The 23,122-nt window shown below is 36.3% G+C and overlaps 1 protein-coding gene across 1 annotated transcript in view; it reads left to right on the plus strand.

Annotated features, from left to right (window-relative positions):
- Positions 1 to 20,351, plus strand: part of LOC122743730 (pro-cathepsin H-like) — a 46,326-nt gene extending 25,975 nt beyond the window's left edge. The window contains exons 7-12 of the mRNA XM_043988855.1: positions 3,718 to 3,773; positions 10,692 to 10,773; positions 10,861 to 10,929; positions 14,340 to 14,446; positions 16,066 to 16,191; positions 19,161 to 20,351. Of these exons, the coding sequence (XP_043844790.1) occupies positions 3,718 to 3,773; positions 10,692 to 10,773; positions 10,861 to 10,929; positions 14,340 to 14,446; positions 16,066 to 16,191; positions 19,161 to 19,236 (516 nt within the window). The 3' untranslated portion in view covers positions 19,237 to 20,351. The remainder of the gene's footprint in view (positions 1 to 3,717; positions 3,774 to 10,691; positions 10,774 to 10,860; positions 10,930 to 14,339; positions 14,447 to 16,065; positions 16,192 to 19,160) is intronic.
- The last annotated feature ends 2,771 nt before the right edge of the window (positions 20,352 to 23,122 follow it).

The raw sequence follows: 23,122 nt of genomic DNA on the forward strand, positions 1-23,122 counted from the left end.
ACACCTTGCATTTGAGCCAAACTGGACTACTAGTTATTCCCCAAATTCCTCCCTCCACAAGTTCACTCAGCTTTAAATCTCCCTCAATGATCTCCGTCCTCATCTTCTCCGATTCCTTATCAACCTCCAGGGTTGGGCAAAGGTACCCCTTCCTCCATGAAATCTTAGTGCTTTCTTCCTTCTCAAATTACAGGGTACTGTTATATCCCTTAAGTAGAACCTAAGGGTCTTAATGGGCAATGATTGATTTATGGTTTGGATTTTTTTTACCAAAAATACCTAGTACATAGCATACACTAAATGTTAATTGAATTGAATTAGCCTGTTTTTATTTTATTTACATGAAATTGTATGACTGGGTGGAAATACTGATTCTGTGACTCTGTCAGGTTATTAATTCAATTCAGTAAACATTTATTAAATGCCTGCTGCATACCAGGCAGTGTGCTAAGTGCCAGGGACACAAAACGAGGCAAAAGATAGTCCCTGCCCCCAAGGGGCTTATGGTCAGATGGGGAGTCAACATGCAAAAATACACAAAGCAAATCTGATACCAGATAAATTGGAAATAATTGAAAGAGGGAAAGAACTGGAATTAAGAAGAGTTAAGGAAGGTTTCCCATAGAAGTTGGATTTTCACTGGACTTAAAGGAAGCTTTTAAATACAAACATCATGATCATCCTTCTCTGAAATTTGTGCTTGTGAATCAGATGCTAAATGCTCTTTCAGCAGAAAGAGCTTTTTCATCCTCTTGGCACCATTACATTCTTAGACAAGAAGAATAAAATTATGTTCCAGCTCTGTGAACATTCAGAATTTGTCCGAAGGTTTATGTCTTTTCCAAATTGGATAATTTTAAAATGTTATTGACAAGGGAAAAAAAGAACTATCTGTAAGATATTCCTAGCCAAATTATTTGTAATAACAAAAAAAACTGGCAACAACCCATATATCTGGCAAAATGGGGAATAGCTATACAAAATCATAGTATATGGATATAATGGAACATTATTACAGCATAAGAAGTAACAAATATGAAGGATACAAAGAAGTGGGAGAAGATATATATGAAGTGACACATAATCAAGAAAGCAGAACAAAAATAACAATGTGTCCCTGTGTAGGTAATATGGGAAAGCAAAAAAGGCATAGTGGAGACTCAGTCAAAATTTGGGCTTAAGCTCTACTTCCAAGACCTATTATCTAGGCAGCTAGGTGGTACAGTGGATAGAGTGATGAGCCTGGAGTCAGGAAGTCCTGAGTGCATATCCAGCCTCAGACACTTACTAGCTGTGTGACTGTGGGCAAGTTACTTATCTTCTGTTTGCTCCAGTTTCCTCATGTGTAAAATTGGGATAATAATAACACCTACCTCTCAGAGTTGTTGTTTGGATCAAAGGAGATAATAATTATAAAGCTTTTAACACAGTGCCTGGCACATAGTAAGTATTATATAAATATTATCTATCACTTTTATTCATCCATTTATTCGTGTATTAATTATGAAGTGCTAGACCTAGAGTCAAGAAGGTCTGAATTCAAATATGGCCTTAGACACTAGCTGCGTGACCCTAGGCAAAGTCACTTACCCTCTCCTCTCTCTCAATTTCCTCATATATAAAATTAAGATAATAGCATCTATTTCCCAGGGTTGTTGTGAGCATAAAATGAGATATTTATAAGCACTTTGCAAATCTTAAAGCATTATATAAATGCTAGCTAATTATTATTATTATGCTATCTTTTTGACCCTGGGTAAGACATTTAACTGCTTGGTGTTCCAGACAACTCTCTAAGACTAGAAGTTGCAGAACAGTTATCTTTCTGCCTTGGGGCCTCATTCTCCAGACTAATGACTGCTTCTCACTTTGACCCCAATTCTCATTCCTTTAACCTTCTGAGCTAAAGTGCCCCTGCCTGGCCACTACTCCACATGGCGGGGGAGGGGGGCAGTGCAGCTAGGTGGTGTAGTGGATAAAGCACCAGCCCTGGATTCAGGAGGACCTGAGTTCAAATCCGTATTGTTTCCCCCTTGAAAATGTAAGCTCCTTGAGGTCAGGGACTTTTTTGTTTTTATTTTTTTTATCTCCTGTGCTTAGCAAATAGTAAGAGCTTAATAAATCCATTTATTAGCCAAAGGCGTTTCCATAATTAGGAAGTTCTCTATACCATAGGAGTTCCCTAAATCCAAAGAAATTATAGACCTTATAGATCTGGAAAACAACCTCTACCACCACCACCTTAATGCTTCAACACATCAGTAATTAGTAATTAACCTGTATACCTCTAGCAATCAATCACTTAAGCACCCATTAGTACCAGGCACAGTGCTAGGCACTGGGCAAGGCAACAACAAAACAGTCCTGGCTCTTTAGGAGCCTAGTATTATATCGGGGGAAACATCACTTACACATATAAATAAATTCAAAATATACACAAGTAAACAATTTTATGGTGGGGAAGAGGAGGCATTGGTAGCTGGGGAATCAGGAATGGCCTCTTGTGGGAATTGGTACTTGTGTTGAACTTTGAAGGAAGCTAGGAATTTAAGCTTAATTTTCTGTGCACAATAATTTTATTGTTGTTTGATCATTGTAATAGTTTTGCTTCTGAATAGTTTAATGTACTTTTGAAAAAAAAAAAAGAACACAATAACGTATTGAATTCAAACCAACTTGGAAGAGGGATAGTAAGTCATATACTTAAGGTTTGAGGCCACTGAACTTTTGGTTATATTTAACTTGGAAAGGACCTGAATTTTAAAAAAAAAAAAAAAAGGGAAGAAAGAAAGAAAGAAAAAACCCTGTATTTAACATGAGATTTCACTTCTAAAAAAGTATAAAAAGATTAACTGAAATTAAATGTGACATAATTTACCTTTTTAAAGATTCCAATTTCAAAGGAATTCATTTAATAGATGAATTCATTTAATAAGACTCAGGTATTTCATCATTTATGTATAGAAGCTAAGGATTTACCAACTTATTTTGGCCTTATCTAAACCTACGTGTAAGATATAGCATGCTTATAAATGTATAAGGCATATAAGTACTAAGAAGGAGACATACTTAATTATATGCTTAAGATAGAGATATACAAATCAGTTTACCTAATACTCATCCTGGTACGTAGTTGACAGGTAGGCAGTTAGGTGGTATAATGGCAATTGTGTCAAACTCAAATAGAACTGGACTCCTACAACTGCATATTGACTTAGGAAACCAAACCACAAATTAACATTATTTATGTTGTATTGTATTTTTATTTATTTTGTTAAATATTTTCCAATTATGTAATAACCTGGTATGGGCCCACTCATTTTACCTGCCAGGAATCTGACATCTGCGGAAACTGGATAGAGCTTTGGATATGGAATTAGAAAAATCTAAGTTGAAATCTTGCCCTAGACATTTAACTATCTATGGGATCCTGGACAATTCACTTAAACCCCTCTCAGACCCATCTTTAAAATGAGGATAAAAATAGCATCTACTTCCCAGAGCTGTTATAAGGATTAAATTAGATGACATATAAGGTACTTTGCAAAATTTAAAGTACCATATAAATACTAGCAACAATTATTTTTATTATTATTATTATAGATCTGATTGGCATACTTAATATATAATATATATAATATAAGTACAGAGTATGTATGGTTCTAAATTACTTTGATTCTGAATCAAATTCACTGGAACTCATTTTTATTTCATTAGGCAGAACAACAGCTAGTGGACTGCGCTCAGGCTTTTAACAATCATGGATGCAATGGGTAAGTCAGTCCCGAATCAGCTGTCTCTATATAGACCAGACTTCATAAATTACTTTTAATCTAGTTTGGCTCAAGCTTGTGAACTTGTCTAGTTTTTCTAACATGGAGCCTGCAGTGGGTGAAAGATTAAATGACTGAGGAAACAAAGGTTTGAGCTTCTGAGTGTATCGATTTATTAAGCAATGCGTGGCAATCACCCAACAAACCAAGACCAGACCTCCTCAGCTTAGGCCTGGACCCCAAATACAGGGGGAGACAGACTTTTATACATTTAAAAACAATTCGTCAAAAAGACCAATTAATTAAAAGGAAACAATACAGCATTAGATAATCTAATTTCTAATTGGAGGAAAGATTAGGTAATTTCTAAATTGGAAGGGGGAAAATGAACATGTACAATTCCCTGAATTTAGAAAAAGGGGTATACCACTTCCCCCAAGTGTCTGAAAATAATCAAAGGAACATGGAAACAACAACTGATTGATCAGTACTGGGCCAGTTTTCAGATAAGACACGGGGGTTGCTTGAAATGTATAATTATGAGAATACTCCTTGCACCAATCTTTGGATCTGACCAGGTTTATGATCAGCATAATCTAGGTCCTTAGTTCAGGGTCTCGAAACAGCAGGTAGAGGTGGTCCAACTTCCCAACCATGCAGGGCTAGGTTCAAACAATGCAATAAGATTTTCTTCCAATTCCCACAACTGAATAACATTTTCTCACAAGACAGAAATCAGACTAGACCCATAATTGAATAGAAAGGAAACATGGCGGGGGGGGGGGGGGGTGCAGTGCAGCTAGGTGGTGTAGTGGATAAAGCACCAGCCCTGGATTCAGGAGGACCTGAGTTCAAATCTGGTCTCAGACACTTGACACTTGCTAGCTGTGTGACCCTGGGCAAGTCACTTAACCCTCATTGTCCCACCCAAAAAAAAAAAAAATCACACAAAAAGAAAGGAAACTGGGCTAGCTCCGGATTCAAGTCACAAGATGGTTAGTGTGGTTCACTCAATTCCCACAATTAACCACTTGGTGTCCTAATCTCCTCAGTTCCCTCAAGCCTTCTGTTACCCCATCCTATGCAATAGGGAATGCAGTGGACTCCATCTTAGACAAACTGAGCATGCTCCAAAGCCTGGGCTACACATTAATCTCAACTATTTTTGAATTCAGCATTTCTTATTTTGGATCTAGTTGTACTTATCCTTCATAACCCTGAATTATGGATGTTTTGCTGGAGAACAATCTGTAGCAGCAGCTGGAGCATCACCCAGCCCAAGAAATCCGTAATAAATTATCTTCCAAGTATATGTTGATTTCCTTTACTGTTACAAGGGTAAATACTAGCATTCATTTTATCAGCACCAAGTTAAAGTCTTGTAATATATTTTAAAATTTATATTCCATTACCATCATATACCACAGCTTGTTTAGCCATTCCCTAGTTGATGGGCATCCCTTTGATTTCCAATTCTTAGCCACCACAAAAAGAGCTGCTATAAATATTTTTGTACAAATAGTTATTTTTCTCTTTTTTGGGATGTCTTTGGGATATAAACCTAGAAGTGGTATTGCTGGATCAAAGGGTATGCACAGTTTGATAGCCCTTTGGGCATAGTTCCAAATTGCTCTCCAGAATGGTTGGATCAGTTCACAACTCCACCAACAGTAGATTAGCATCCCAGTTTTCCCACATCCCATCTAACATCTAATATTTTCCTTATTTTGTTTTATTTGCCACTATGATAGGTGTATAGTTGTTTTAATTTACATTTCTCTGATCAGTAGTGATTTAGAGCATTTTTCATATGACCATAGATAAATAGCCTTGTTTCTTTGTCTGAAAACTGCCAGTACATATCATTTGACCATTTATCAATTGGGGAATGACTTGTATTTTTATAAATTTGTGTCCATTCTCATTCTATTTGAGAAATGAGGATTTTATCAGAGATACTTCTTTCCCAGTTTTCTGCTTTCCTTATAATTTTTTTTTGTTTGTTTTTGTTTTTTTTCCTTATAATTTTGATTGCATTGGTTTTATTTGCACAAAACCTTTTTGATTTTATGTAATCTAAAATTATTTATTTTATATTTTTAATGATCTCTATATCTTCTCATCTTAAATCATGTACCCATTTTTGACCTTATCTTGGCATACAGTGTGAGATATTGGTCTAATGAGTTTTTGTTCTAAAAGCTTGGATCTTTGCATTTATCATATACGAGATTACTAGGGTTATTTCCTATAATGCATTATATACCTAATCTGATCCATCACTCTATTTCTTAGCCAGTACCAGATTGTTTTGCTTTATAATAAGCTTTGTTCTTCCAGATTAATTCTGTTATTATTTTTTCTAGTTCTATATATATATATTATATATATATTATATATTATATATATTATATATAATATATAATATATATTATATATAATATATATAATAATTTTTGACTGATTGGTATGGCACTGTCTAAATAGATTAATTGAGGTAGAATTGTCATTTTTATTACATTGGCTCAGCCTACCCATAAGCAATTAATATTTTCGAATTGTTTAGATCTAGAAGAACAAAAGGTCAAGGATATCAGGGGAATCAATGGGAAAAAAATGTGAAGGAAGGTGGTCTAGCCATACCAGATCTCAAACTATATTATTAAGCAGTAATCATTAAAACTATCTCTCTCTTTTTTTTTTTTTTTTAGTGAGGCAATTGGGGTTAAGTGACTTGCCCAGGGTCACACAGCTAGTAAGTGTCAAGTGTCTGAGTCCGGATTTAAACTCAGGTACTCCTGACTCCAGGGCCAGTGCTCTATCCACTGCACCCCTTAAAACTATCTCTTACTGGCTAAGAAATAGAGTGATATTTCAGTGGAATAGATTAGACATATAAATACATTGTAATAAATAACCATAGTAATCTAGTGTTTGATAAACCCAAAGATCCAAGCTTTTGGAACAAAAACTCATTATTTAACAAAAACTACTGGGAAAACTAGAAAACAATATAGCAGAAACTAGGTATAGAGCAACATCTCACACTATATATGAAAATAAATCAAAATAGAATATGACTTACATATAAAGGGTGATACCATAAGTGGTTTAGGAGAGCATGGAATAATTTACCTATCAGATCTATGGATAAGGGAAGAATTTAGAACCAAACAAGTTAAGAGAGCATTGTGAAATATCAAATGGATAATTCTGATTATTAAAAAAATCTTGCAAAAGCAATGCAAACAAAATTAGAAGGAAAGCAGAAAACTGGGTTTGGGGAGGGTGGTTTACAGCAAGTATCTCTGATAAAGGCCTCATTTCTCAAATATATAGAGAACTGAGTCAAATTTATAAAAATACAAGTCATTCCCCGATTGATAAATGGTCAAAGGATATGAACAGGCAGTTTTCAGACAAAGAAATCAAAGCTATCTGTAATCACCTCACACCCAGATTGACTAATAGGACAAAAAAGGAAAATGATAAATGTTGCAGGGGATGTGGAAAAACTGAGACACTTGATACATTGTTGGTAGAGTTGTGAACAGATTCAACCATTATGCAGAGCAATTTGGAACTATGCCCATAGTGCCATAAAACCATACATACCCTTTGATCCAGTAATATCACTGGTAGTAATATCCCAAAAAGATTTTTTTTTAAAAAGCAAAAAAGACTTATTTATACAAAAAAATTTATAACAGCTCTTCTTGTGGTGGCTAAGAATTTGAAATTGAGGGAATGCCCCTACATTGAATAAATGAAAAACTTGTGGTATATGATTGTAAATGACAAGCAGAAACAAGAGATAGAGAATATTATGAAATGCAAGATGGAAGACTTAGATTACATTAAATTTAAAAGGCTTTGTACAAACAGAAGCAATGCAGCCAAAATTAGAAGGGAGGCAGAAAACTGGGAAAAAATTTCTACAGCCAGCACTTCTGATAAAGGCTTCATTTCTAAAATATATCAGGAGCTAAACTCAATGTCACCGGAGATTTAATCCTAAAAAATACACTGCTTCCCTCAAAATCAGCAGTGTCTCTTAGTTGCCCGCAGAATAGTCTAAACTCCTTGGCCAGCAGTCAAATTCCAAGTCCCATCAACTTGAATTAGTCATCATATTAATAATAACCCAATTTCAGGAAAGCCCCAGCTATGCTTCACTCATCTCCTCCCTTTCTTTATATAGCCAGAATTTATGGAATGCTTTAAGGTTTTTTGGTTTTTTTTTTAGTGAGGCAATTGGGGTTAAGTGGCTTGCCCAGGGTCCCACAGCTAGTGAGTGTTAAGTGTCTGAGGTCAGATTTGAACTCAGGTACTCCTGAATCCAGGGCCGGTGCTCTATCCACTGCGCCATCTAGCTGCCCCTGCTTTAAGGTTTGCAAGGTACTTTACATTTGTATTTCATTGGAGCCTCATAACCAACATGTAACTTAGGTGCTTTTTATTATCCCCATTTTACAGATGAAGAAACTGAGGCTGAGGAAATTAAATGCCTTGCCCAGAGTCACATAGCTAGTATATGAACAAGTCAGGATCTAAGTCCAGCACTCCAGCCATTACATGAATATTGTTAAAACAATCACTTTGGCACTTCATCATCTTTAGCCTTTTATTGTTAGTTAACTGATTTGATTATGTTGCAAGGAAATTATAATCCCTTCTGGGTGATATATGTGTGTATAGTTATAATTATAGATATATAGATATATTTGTCCATCATAGTATTCATGTATTCATAGTATTCATTCAACACTATATAAATATCCGCTGAAATGAATTAAATTGAACTAAGCAGAGAAAGACTATCTTATAGAACAACCAAATATTTGGTTACTGAAGAATATTGTAGAAAGTCACTGGTTCTTTTTGAAGGTATTGTTTGATTTGGATTTGAGGCTATATCTGTGTGGCAGATTGGCTTGATTGTTATAAATCTGCTTAATTAATCAAAGACTGTCAGTTGAATTAGTTCATTTCAGTTACTTAAGATATCTTTTCCAGTTATCTAAAACAAAACTTAATATCCCCCCATGAAATAGTTTTTACTTCTAACTTCCCTGTTTCTGCTAATGGTACCACCCTATCCAGACTCAAAACCCTAGTAATTTTTCACTTCTATTTCATCTTCCAAATTCAGTACTTTGAAAAGTCCTATCAATTCTACCTCAAAATATCACATGTACCTATCCCCCCATTTCAATTCCCACTACCATTACTCCATTTCAGCATTTTATTTATTACCTGTCATGGAGATTTGCCTTCTACCTGTTCCCTCCTTTCAATCTATCCTATAAGCTATTGCCAGGTTAATCTTCACTCTTTTATTTAAATTTTCCATCTCTTCTCAGATAGACTCCTCAGCCTAGTATTCAAGTCCCTCCATGTTCTAGCCTCAACCCAATGTTCCAGCTTTACGTGCTACCTTGTACCTAAACTTTCTTCCTCCAGATTTTGTTCCTGCTATTTCCTTGCCTGAAATAACCTCTATTCTTTGTGCCTCTCTTTTCTGTATCTGCCCATAATGCAACATCCATCTCTACCTATCATACAAGAAATACCCATCTCTATATCTTCATGTATCATGTTTGCATGGCTTCCTATTCCCACTGCATTGCTTCTAGTGCTCTTAGCTGGTCCAATTGTCCTATAGTTTTCTGTTGTTGTTGTTGTTTAAGTGTTAATAGTATTCTGTTTTGCTCATTTTAAAATATTGGTCAATTCTTGTTTTATTTGGCATGTTGTTGGGTTGGTTTCTTTTTTAAGGGTTTTTTTGAGGGATCTGGCTCCCATTGAGAATGTAATTGGCCGTTTTTATTGGAAAGCTCAAGGCCATATCCTATACTACCCCATTCATGAAGCTTTCCCTCAGTTTCCCATCAGGTTATGTTCTGTCTCTGCTCTAAATGGAACTTGTTTTGTAGTTCACTTACAGCATTTATATGTTCCACCTTGCAGTATAGTTATTGATATTCTTGTCTTATTATATAATAAAGTTTATTGGATATGGACCATCACCACTTGTTGAATTAATGAAGAAATCTTAACTGGATCTCATTACAAATTGCTGATTTAAAACAAGACAATCCTACATTCTAATTTGGACAAAACTAGCTTCAACTCCATATAATAGGTGATTACAATGGAGAGCTAGAACAGAGTTCTGAATTGGAGCCTGACTCTTTGTTTCCCCAATTACTTTTTTGGGAGGTCTAGGAGGGGCAATGAGGGTTAAGTGACTTGCCCAGGGTCACACAGCTAGTAAGTGTCAAGTGTCTGAGGCTGGATTTGAACTCAGGTCCTCCTGAATTCAGGGCCAGTGCTATATTTGCTGTGCCACCTAGCTGCTCCTGTCCCACCTAGCTGCCCCATCTTTGTTTTCTCAAAAACAAATTTGGTTGAATTTTCAGATCAGGTAGGTTTCCAATCAGTTTACTGAACTTTCATGGAAATAAAGGCAAATATCTCATGCTTTTATATATATATATATTTTTTTTAAGTGAGGCAATTGGGGTTAAGTGACTTGCCCAGGGTCACACAGCTAGTAAGTGTTAAGTGTCTGAGGCCGGATTTGAACTCAGGTACTCCTGACTCCAGGGCCGGTGCTCTATCCACTGCACCACCTAGCTGCCCCTCATGCTTATATTAATATACAGCGGCATAGCATTCAACTTAAAAATTAGAAGGCAAGGGGCTGCATTCTGTCACTTTCCATTTTGAGATAATCAACAAATGCTGTTATTGGATATATTGCAAATATGAAAAGTTAGATAAATATACTGTAACTTTAACTTAGTTCAAGGAAAAATCAGTTGTAGCATGAATTTCTACATATGTGATTTATTAACAGTTATCCAAAAAATTGTTTTGTGGTCATAATAAGCATATCATTGAATTGTTTTACAGGGGTCTCCCAAGCCAAGCTTTTGAATACATAATGTATAATAAAGGAATTATGGGAGAAGACACATATCCTTATAAAGGAAAGGTATTCTTGAAATCTCACCTAAACAATATTGTTGGAATAATTGTATTATATATAATTAATTTTCAATGTTGTTGCTATTTTGAACAGGATGGCACTTGCAAATTCCAACCAAACAAAGCCATTGCTTTTGTTAAAGATGTGGTCAACATAACAATTGTGAGTACAAAAGGTTCCCGGGTAACAATACTGTCAGAATACTGTACAAAGAAGTTTCAATGACCAAATTCCCTTTCAACAAAATAGTTATGTCAATTCTTTTATTTTATGGGAATTCACAATGGAGACAGGTAGGTGGTACAGTGCTACAGCACTGAACCCAGAGTTTGGAAGACCTGTGTTCAAATACAGCTTCAGGGGCAACTAGGTGGCGCAGTGGATAGAGCACCGGCTCTGGAGTCAGGAGTACCTGAGTTCAAATCTGGCCTCAGACACTTAACACTTACTAGCTGTGTGACCCTGGGCAAGTCACTTAACCCCAATTGCCTCACTAAAAAAAACAAAAATACAAAAATACAGCTTCAGACACTTGCTGTGTGAGCCTGAGCAACTCACTTAACCTCTGCCTCGGTTTCCTCATCCATAAAATGGAGAGAGTAATAACATCTACTTTCCAGGGTTGTTATGAGAATCAAATGAAATTATATTTGTATATCATATTAATATTTATAATATTTATTTGTTACAAATACTTTTTGGGGGGTAGGGCAATAAGAGTTAAGTGACTTGCCCAGGGTCATTTGAGGCCAGATTTGAACTCAGGTCCTCCTGAATCCAGGGCCAGTGCGTTATCTACTGTGCCACCTAGCTGCCCCCGTTACAAATCTTAAAGTGCTATATAAATGCTAGCTATTACTGTTATTTTTATTAATTTGCTGTATTGAGGAGATAATAGTCATTGAATACTTTTGTTGTGATAAAGTTTTCTGATAGTGATATTTTTATAATGACATATCACCCACTATGTTTGTAACATTATGTAACTCCATATTTCCTTATTGTTCCAAGCTTTGTCTGGTATAAATAGCAATTAACCAGCTAGCATAGATAAATAGAACAAATTCAAGTCAAAAAAATTCCATTGTGGAGATGAAATTAATTCTGATTGGCTACTTATATTGTCCATTTTACCTGGATACCTTGATCATACAAATTATCATCTGAATACTATATTACAATGATAAAAAAAAGTCATCTGGTTAGGGAAAATCAGTAGCGTTCTGATTCCCTGATCTGAGATGTCATCTTCCAAGTGTAATTAGACTATAGAAAACATTGTTACATGTGGATAAAGACTATATTTAATAGGGGCAGCCAGGTAGCGCAGTGGATGGAGCACTGGCCCTGGAGTCAGGAGGACCTGAGTTCAAATCCAGCCTCAGACACGTAACACTTACTAGCTGCGTGACCCTGGGCAAGTCACTTAACCCCAATTGCCTCACCAAAAAAACACAAAAAAACAAACCAAAAAGACTATATTTAATAAAAACAAAAGCTCTATTGATTGGTATATTTGTAAAAATGGAAGGTATTGGGGGCAGCTGGGTGGCACAGTAGATAAAGCACCAGCCCTAGATTCAGGAGGCCTTGAGTTCAAATCTGGCCTCAGACACTTGACACTAGCTGTGTGACCCTGGGCAAGTCACTTAACCCTCATTGTCCCACAAAAAAAAAGAAAAAAGAAAAAAATGGAAGGTATTAATTATAATTTTCACTTAATTTTGCTTTCTCTTGCTTTTCTGGAATTTGGTGGCAAATGATCTGCATGCAAATCCCAGTTATACTTCCACTTGCTACCCATGTGACCTTGGACAAGTCATTTAATCTCTCTGAGTCTCAGTTTCCTCATCTATAAATGAAGCAGTTGGAGTAGCTTGGGGTCCCTAACCTGGTAGAGGGGTCTGTGAACTTGGTTTTTTAAAAAAATATTTTGATAAACATTTCCACTGGAATTCTTTGTTTGAGAACAAACCAGATTCCTGTTGGGACTTTCCTTAAGAAGCTTCTACCCCAGGGGAGAAGTAGGGGTAGTGTCAAACTGACTGGCCTTAGATCAAAACATAGAACAGATAAAGCTTTAAAGAATATGAGACATTTTTTGCCCCGCAAAAAAAAAAAAAAAGAGAGACATTTACTTCTTTTGTACCACAAAACCCTTTGTCTGTCTAGTGAAACCTATCAACCCTTTCTCAGAATAATATTTTTAAATGTACAAAATAAAATATATAAGATTAAAATTTTTTGATAATCTTATCAATATAATTTTATAAATTTCTTTTAATTAATGTAATTCATTTTCTTTGTAGTCCTATGTATCTTATTCTATGCATTTAAAAACATTATTCTGAGAAACAGTCCATAGATTTTATCAGACTGTCAAAGATCTCCATAATATAAAAAAGGTTAAGGACCTATAGATTAGATAGTATCTAATGTCTGAAATGTGATGTCTGAGCCTAGGAGCCAATGAACTTCATAAGAGCCTTAAGGAAGCAGGAAGAGCTTACTCCTCAAATAAAAGGAATAGTAGGCAACATCCTTATCTTAAACTCATTACACCTCTCTTCTGATTAGCTTCAACATAGCTGCAAGTTACAATGATCACTTTGTATTAGAGAAGATGCGGAATACCACTTCTATTTTTTTCATATAAATATTTTATTATTTTCCAGTTACATTTAGAAATAATTTTCAACATGTTTTATAAGATTTCTAGTTTCAGATTTTTCTCCATCCCTTCCTCCCTCCCCAAGACAGCAAGTAATCTGATATAGGTTATATATGTACAATCACATTAAACATATTTCTGCATTAGTCATATTATGAGAGAAGAATCAGAGCAAAAAGGAAAAACCTCATAAAAGAAAAGCAACAACAACAAAAACAATAGAAATAGTATGGTTTGATCTACATCCAGGGGGGCATCTAGGTGGCACAGTGGATAGAGCACTGGCCCTGGATTCAGGAGGACCTGAGTTCAAATCCGGCCACAGACACTTGACACTTACTAGCTGTGTGACCCTGGGCAAGTCACTTAACTCCAATTGCCTCACAATAATAAATAAATGAATGAATGAATGGATAGATAGATATCTAGACAGATAGATAGATAGATGCTTTATTGATCTGCATCCAGGGAATACCACTTCTAAAGTAATAAGATAATGATATATCTTTCATGGTCCTTCTCTCACTTTGGATTGAACTATGGCATCCACTTATCTAAAGACAGGTTTTGCATAAGAGTCACACTTCCATTGCATAACATTTTTCCATCAACAGAAAAATATGTATAATTAACTAAAGCAGCTACATATTTAGCTGATATAAGTAAAGAACTAGTACTTGAGCCAAACTAAAAATAATCATGCCCTCTAGTGTCTGGTGTGTTTATTTCCTCCTTTTTAAAAATGAGTCTTTTCCTTTGGGAGTTTTCAGTTTGAGTTGTGTTTTTACCAGATGTGAAAATCTAATAATGGTCTCTTATTTTTAATCAAGAAGCAAAGGGGAAAAGGAATGCAAAAGGCCAAAATAAAATGTATAATTCAGGATATTATTTTCCCCCTCAGTATGATGAAGAAGCTATGACTGAAGCCGTGGCCAACCATAACCCTGTCAGTTTTGCTTTTGAAGTGACTGAAGACTTTCTAAGCTACCATAAAGGCATATATTCAAAGTGAGTTTTTCATTACATAAAACAACAAGAAAAACATTACCTAATAGTAGTTTTCAACAATCATTTAAAAGTTTTGTTAAGTTTTGTTATAAATCCCTAAGAGTAGCCAATTCTGTAGCCAAAAATGCTACTTAGATTGCAGGATCTGAGAATTCTGTGACCACATTACCAGTTCACTTGGCAGTACTTTGTAGTTCCATAAAAGAGACCTAAAGTACCACCTCATACCTATCAGAGTGGCAAATATAACAAAAAGGAAACTGTTGGATATTGATGGGCATATGGGAAAACTGGTATGCTAATCCACTGTTGGTAGAGTTGTGAATGGATCCAACCATTCTGAAGAGCAACATGGAACTATGACCAAAGGGCTTTAAACTGTGCTTACCCTTTGATTCAACAATACCACTGCTAGGTTTATATCCCAAACACAGCACAAAAAAAGAGAAGACCTATTTGTACAAAAATATTTATAGCAGCTATTTGTGGTGGCTAAGAATTGGAAATCAAAGGGATGCCCATCAGGAATGCCCAAAGGAATGACTAAATGACTAAAACAAGCTGTGGTATATAATTGTGCTATAAGAAATGACAAGCAGGATGACTTAAGAAAGGCCTGGAAAGACTTACTTGAATTGATGTATAGTGAAGTGAGCAGAACCAGGAGAAAGTTGTGTACAGCAACAGCAATATCGTTTAGTGAAGAATCGTGAATGACTGGACTATTCTCAACAATACAATGATCCAAGACAATCCCAAAGTACTAATGATGAAGTATAACGTCCACCTCCAAAGAAAGAACTGATATTGATCGAACACAGACTGAAGCATGCTATTTTTCCCTTTCATTTTTTCCCTTTTATTCTAGTTTTCTTATACAAAATGACTAATATGGTAATGTTTTATATAATTTCACATGTATAGCCTATATCTGCTTGCCACCTCAGGGAGGGGAAGGAAAGACAGGGGAGGAGGGATGGAATTTGAAACTCAAAACTTGAAATAAAAATGTTTATTATTTTTAAAAGAAAGTGAAAGAGACCTAAGGATAGGGGAAAAAAAGAAAGGCATGTTATATGTTCAATGAGCTAATTCTAAATTCTATGAATTACACTACAGTTGTAGCTATCTTTAAGAATAAATATGGGGGCAGCTAGGTGGTGCAGTGGATAGAGCACCGGCCCTGGATTCAGGAGGACCTGAATTCAAATCCAGCCTCAGACACTTGACACGTACTAGCTATGTGACCCTGGGCAAGTCACTTAACCCCAATTGCCTCACCAAAAAGAAAAGAATAAATATGAATTTATAAAGCAGGTAATTAAGGAAATGTGAATCCCTTTACAAGCAGAAGTATTCTTGATAATAGAATATAAGTTCCTTGAGGGTAGGCACTATTTTCTTCTTTGAGCCCCCAATGCTTAGTACAGTACATAATATATAGAAGGCACCAAATGAAAGTTTATTGCATTGAACTCATTTCAACAAAGGATCTTAATACAGGGTTCATTTTGAAAATCAAGCTTCCAAAGATATTTGAAGACTTTTAGTATGGTAGTAATAGTAACAATGATGTAGCACTAACTTTTACGAACTTTTACCTTTGATTTGTTTTTTAGCCCTAAGTGTCATAAAAGTCCAGACAAAGTGAATCATGCAGTGCTTGCAGTTGGGTATGGAAAAGAAAATGGAGTACCTTACTGGATTGTGAAAAACTCTTGGGGTACATACTGGGGGAACAATGGGTAAGGAAGTCCGGATTATCATTTAACTAAATTATATATAGGTGATTAAAAGTCAGGGGCAGCTAGATGGCACAGTGGATAAAGCACTGGCCCTAGATTCAGGAGGACCTGAGTTCAAATCCAGCCTCAGACACTTGACACTTACTAGCTGTGTGACCTTGGAAAAATCACAACCCTCATTGTCCCACCAAAAAAATAAAAAGTCTTCAGGCCCCTGACAGTTCCTGGTACCTTCAGACAGTTACCTCAGTTAGTACTTAGGATGAGAAGGGCCAACATCACAGATTCAATCCCCAAATAAACCATTTAGTTTTTAATTGTTACACTGTCAAACACTACAAATAACTTTGAACCAGATGTGTTAAATACTTGCCATGGGGGTGGAAAGGTGGGGGTTATAAATCCATCATCTCGGGGTGAAAAACAAGTATATAGTCTGCTATTGGTGAGTAAATGGCATCATCTTTGTATCAACAAGAAAAGAAAGCATCATTTTTTAAACATGTATTATATTAGAAAAAAATAAAATATTTTTTTAAAGAAGTGGAAAAAGGAAAAGCACATTATAAAGATTCTCAGTTGCAATTCTCAAACAAACAAAAAATTGGGTTTATTAGTGATGGTTTATATGCATATAATACCTTTAATTTTTCACAGAGGTTTCCCATCTGTCATCTCCTCATAATAACATTTGGGAGGTGGGTGGGGCATACAGTATTGTGGCTGTTTTGTAGATGTGCAAATGAAGCTCAGAAACATTTTCTAAATCCTACCCCTTTTCTTTTTCACTGGATCTTGTCTCCTGTAACTACTAGTGCAGCTAATTGTATATTAGGATCATAATAGAAAGCATTTTTTTCCTTTTTATTAAACTGCTATTATTTCTAGAGGTACTAACCCAATTATACATGGGAAAGGATGTGCATTTCCTAATCAACCACTGTATAGAATTTCTGGTGTAATTTTCTGAAAGACCTTTGAGTAACTTACCATTTCAGAACTACCTTTAAATTTATTTTTATAAAGAACTCAAAGCTCTTTTCAGACATATATTCACCAAAGGCAGCTCCATCCTTCTAAAGAAGGACAACAGAGATAATTTGTACTTCAAATAAAGTTACCATAGAATTATTAAGTAAAAGATTTAAGTATTTTCACCGTTGTTTATTTTTTTTTTTGGTGGGGCAATGAGGGTTAAGTGACTTGCCTGGGGTCACACAGCTAGTACGTGTTGTGTTTGAGGCCGAATTTGAACTCAGGTCCTCCTGAATCTAGGGCCGGTGCTTTATCTACTACACCACCTAGCTGCCCCTCATACCCAATTTATTAAGTTATTTATATTGATATGCACCTTTATTCCTTCAAATCCTTGACTGATTAGTTTTAATCACAGAACAAATGACAACAACAAAATTGAAATATATTTAATAACTTAGTAACTTAATAACTCATTGGGAAAAGTATTTAAGAAAAGGGATTGTGTGGGGCAGCTAGGTGATGCAGTGGATAAAGCACTAGCCCTGGATTCAGGAGGACCTGAGTTCAAATCCAAACTCACATACTTGACACTTACTAGCTGTGTGACCCTGGGCAAGTCACTTAAGCCTCATTGACCTGCCCCCCCCCCAAAAAAAGGGGGACTGTGAATAGATTCATCAGAAGGAAAAGTTACCTTCCTTCTTAAGGAAAAGAACTTGAACATATTAAAATGACTCATTCATAAAAGGCACAGGGGATTTCCTATTAGATACTATAATACTCAAAGCTAGTACTTTTAATTAATAAAATTGAAAGGCAAAAGTCCTTGAAGAAGATGGAAATTTCTGACTTTTGGAAAATAGCAAAATGTGGCATTTAACTTGGGAGGTTAATAATGCAATGAAATGTTACTTTCTCTTCCCCTCCAACTAAATACCACTGTTTCCTGGTAGAAAGTCACAAGTTTCACAACTGTGAAATTTGTAAGAAGAAGAAAAAAAAAGGGAACAGTTTCCCTGTTTTCACATTTCCCCTGTGCCACAGTCTTAAGAGACCACAGCCTACCCTCATGTAACATAGAGGTTTAATTCTCTGTGTTTATGAACTCCTGCAAAGTCCATCCCCTCTGTGCAAAAGCATTCAGTTTATCTATATGTCTAAGTGTATTCTGACTCTAAGAGAAACTGTCGTTCATCCGCAAAGGTGACTTTGATTGAAGGTTATTTCTTTAAAGAACTTTCATAAAACCAAAAATCCGTGTGACCTGTAGTTAGTGAGTTCCTGATTAGAAAAAGCAGAATTTCAGCTAGCCCCCCTGGTAGATATGCCACACAAGGACTTAGGGTTCAACAGTATGTGTAGACATGTAGGAAATTCAAAATAAATTTCTCACACATAAATTATGGAAGCTGAAAATATGACACATCACTTCAATTTTGGTACAGCTCCCATTTTTCTTCTCGTATGATTTACTAGGTGTAGGGGGCTGGAGAAAGGTATATTAAAATGTTTTGTTCTGGGAAATTTGTGATAACCTTTTAAGAAAAGTAGGAATTTAGGGGGCAGCTAGTCAGCACAATGGATAAAGCACTGGCCCTGGATTCAGGAGGACCTGAGTTCAAATCCAGCCTCAAAGACTTGACACTTACTAGCTGTGTGACTCTGAGCAAGTCACTTAACCCTCATTGTCCCACCAAAAAAAGTAGGAATTTCTACCAAGATTAGGAATCTATTAACCTAGGACTATATCCTAACAAATCAGTACAAGTCTTCATGGTCCTCTCTGCCTTTGATTAGTCACTACCAACACCTACAGGAATCATTACTTGTCCCAGATCTGTGCTTTATGCTTTCAATTATCCTTTTCCATGGATTTCTCCTTTTTAGGAGTCAGATGATTTTTTTTTTTTAGTGCTGCTTAGTCTTTTGATCTCTCAGCAATATGAAGCTTCCTCTCTAATTCTCTTTTTTTTTTTTTCTGATTGCTCCAGGTACTTCCTTATTGAGCGTGGAAAGAACATGTGTGGTCTTGCTGACTGTGCATCTTATCCAATCCCACAAATGTAATCTGGAAATACATAGGGATGGGCAAAGATGGAGAGGAGAAAAGGGCATTATGTGCTGAAATACAACATATCATAAAACCTAAGAGAATGACCCCTGAGTTTTAAGTTGGCCATGAGGATCCAGAATTAGTGGGTAGCTGTGAAGTCTCTTGACCTTCCATTTCACTTGAGAAAAAGCCCTTAGGGAAGTCAGCTTTGTGGAACAGAAAGTTTTCAAATCATTTCTGATCTCTTGTAACATCAATCTAGCAATGCTGCCAAGGAGGAATTCATCCTTTTTCTTACCTTGCTGAATGAAGCTCTTAGTAAAACAAGGACACTAAGTAGCAAACTGTTCCCCAGAGATTTTGACACAAGCATTTAAGTGAGTCAAGAGATAATAAAAGCACTACTTTTTTTTACATGGAAAACTATACAATGTTATAGTGGTTGGGCAGCTAGGTGGTGCAGTGGATAAAACACCGGCCCTGGAGTCAGGACTCCCTAAATTCAAATCCGGCCTCAGATACTTGACACTTAACTAGCTGTGTGACCCTGGGCAAGTCACTTAACCCTCATTGCCCTGCCCCCCCCCCAAAAAAAAAACCAATGCTATAGTGGTCATTTCATTCTCAGGTAATTTTTATTCTTTTGATAGCAAATGTCTCTTTTTAAAAATCAAATGTGTTTTAAAGCAGTATATGATTTTTTAAAACCTATTTTTGCCATGTGCTAATTGCTATTTTTTAAAAATATGTTTTGAAGATGTCTTTTTTGATTGACTGGATACACATTAGATTTGAAATCATTTTGATTTAGAGCCATTTGAATAAAGGGTAAAATTTCACTCAGCTGAAATTGAGGAAACCTGACCATTGAGTCAGCTTCCTTTTGAGCAGGCCTTAGAACTGCTTACTGCCTATTTCTCAAGTTGTGTAAAGTAAGGGAGATGCATGGGATAAAATGAAACATTATGTGGACCTCTTCAGAATTCTGCCTGCATAATTTTCATTTGCCTTACTACTTACGCAGCACAACAATGACACCCAGGAATTCAAAACCAAAATGTCGTTTTATTGGGACTGAGATGCTATTGCATATAAATAAATTGAATAAAGAGACTTGACTATTTCACAATTGGTTTCATTTGTTCTTGTCTTTTTTTAAAAGTTGTGTTTGTTAAAGGCATTTCATGTACCAGCATTTGAAATAACAATCAGCAAAAAGTCCTATTTAATTCAGAACAGATGTTTTGTGCCCTGAAAGACTTCCAAACACTACTCAAATGAATCATAAGGATACAGTTTGGGTGAAAACAGCCTTAACGAAATAGTGACTTGGCTTTTGGGTCTACATTTATGAGGTTAAGAACATGTCACAGTCTCTGCATGCATAGTATTGAGCAGTTAGAACAAGAAGAACTTAGATAGAATGTGTCAGAAATCAACCTTGTACAAATTATGTTCCCTCACCCATTACACACTGCCAGTTTCCATGTCACCAGATCCAGACCTTAGCAATGTCTTCTGTAATAGTGATGGGGCTTAAAGGGTCCAAAGAGGAAGATGCTTAACTATAGTACTTTCTTTTTTTTTTTCTGTTATAGCCTCCCTCTCCTGTATATTGATAAAGCACTAACCTTGATGTGGGTCACATGAGTGTTGAGCAGAGAAAGGGCTATAAGAATGCACTACTGGGGGCAGCTAGGTGGTGCAGTGGATAAAGCACTGGCCCTGGATTCAGGAAGACCTGAGTTCAAATCTGGCCTCACACACTTGACACTTAACTAGCTGTATGACCCTGAGCAAGTCACTTAACCCTCATTGCCCCACAAAAACCAAAAACAAAACATGACTGTATTAGTCATTTTATATAAGAAAACTTGAATTAAAAAATGAAAGAAAGTGGGGGGGGGGGGAAGCTTTCAAAAGTTTTCAATCAACATCAGTTATTTCTTTGGAGGTGTATAGGATGCTTCATCATTAATCCTTTGGGAATGTCTTGGATCATTGTATAGCTGAGAATAGTTGTCATTCACAGTTCTTCAAACAATATCACTCACTACACAACTTTTTACTGGTTCTGCTCACCTCACTATACATCAGTTCACATGGGGTTTTTTTGTTTGTTTTTGTTTTTTGCAGGGCAATGAGGGTTAAGTGACTTGTCCAGGGTCACACAGCTAGTAAGTGTCAAGTGTCTGAGGCCAGATTTGAACTCAGGCACTCCTGACTCCAGGGCCGGTGCTCTATCCACCGTGCCACCTAGCTGCCCCAGTTCATATGTTTTTTCAGGCCTTTCTGAAATTGTCCGGCTTGTTATTTCTTATAGCACAATAATATTCCATCACCATCATATGCCACAGCTTACAGAACTGACTATCTTCCTCACTTTTCTCCACCATGTCTCTCAGTAATACAATGACACTGGCCTCCTTGCCGTTCCTTAAACAAATCATTTCATCTCTAAACATTTTTTTTAATAGACTATCCCACATGTTTAGAATACTCTTCCTCATCTCTGTCTCCTGGCTTCCTTCAAGTCCCAGTTACAATCCCACTTTATGCAAGAAGCCTTACCCAATCTTCTATGTTAGTGCCATCCCTCTGTTGATTATTTCCTGTTTATCCTGTATATAGCTTGTTTGTATAAAGTTGCTTGCATGCTGTCTCTCCCATTAGACTCTGAGCTTCTTCAGGGCAAAGACTGTCTTTTAACCTTTCTTTGTATCCCCAGCACTTAGCACAGTTCCTGACAAGTAGTAGGTGCTTAATAAATGTTTATTGACTGACTATAAAGGTTGTTTCAGGTTGTCTTTTAAAACATTAAGGAAATTGTGTGGTTGTTAAACTGTGAAGTTTCACTGGAAAAGGAAGGCTTGTCCATTGTGGAATATATTTATTGAATACATAATATCTGCCCAGGCATTTTATTAAACACAATGGTAATGCAAAAATACATAAATCATGGCCCCTGCCCTCAAGTTGCTTATAATCTGTTACACAGAAACTACATTAACACCATAATACAACTGAAAAAAACCCTAAACTTATCATCTTGACTTCAAACTCTTGCCCTTCTGAATTTCTTACTAGTTCTGTTAAACATTATTTTTCCAGTAATCAATGCATAAAACCTTAGTGTCCAATCTCATTCCTCCTTTTTCCCCGCAGACATCTAATTACCTGAAATCAATTCCAATTTTGTGATATATTGTAAGGAAAAAAAGAATACCTTAATTTGCTTGGACCCCCCCCCCAGTTACCTGGTAACCAAAGGGTTGTATGAAGACTTGGCTAACATATTAACAACACACTGTGAAAACCAACTGGCAGACCCTCTGAAGCCATTCAAGCCCATATCAGCTTATCTAGAGATGCTCTCCTGCCCTTGTCCTACTGCTTATGATTGAGGCTTGAACTGTCAAATTTCAAATGGAATGAGGAACCCAAGTGCCTTTTGTTATCAGCACCAGTGGCAGAGTCCTGATTGCACAAACATCTCCTTTGCTAGTGTGAGAACCAGGTGCAAACCACCACCTCAAAATAAGTTCTTTCAGAGGCAGCTTTTCATGAGTTGCCTTGTGGACTCTCTGAAAAAATATACTAATCTAGATCCAGAAAGGTATGTAAGAATAACAGTCCTCAATATACATTTTTTTTTAGCAACAAACATTTATTTTTTCCAGTTACATGTAAGGGTAGTTTTCAACATTCATTTTCATAAGATTTAGAGTTCCAAATTTTTCTCCCTCCTTCCCTCCCTTTCCTCCCCCCTCCACAAGATCTCAACCAGGTTATATATGTACAATACACAAGTGTTCTTTTTATCAGTTCTTTCTATGGGGGTGCATAATAAACTTCCTCATTAGTTCCTTGGGATTGTCTTGGATAATTGCATTGCTAAGA

The sequence above is a fragment of the Dromiciops gliroides genome, chromosome 2, assembly GCF_019393635.1.
Source record: "Dromiciops gliroides isolate mDroGli1 chromosome 2, mDroGli1.pri, whole genome shotgun sequence".
NCBI lineage: Eukaryota > Metazoa > Chordata > Mammalia > Microbiotheria > Microbiotheriidae > Dromiciops > Dromiciops gliroides.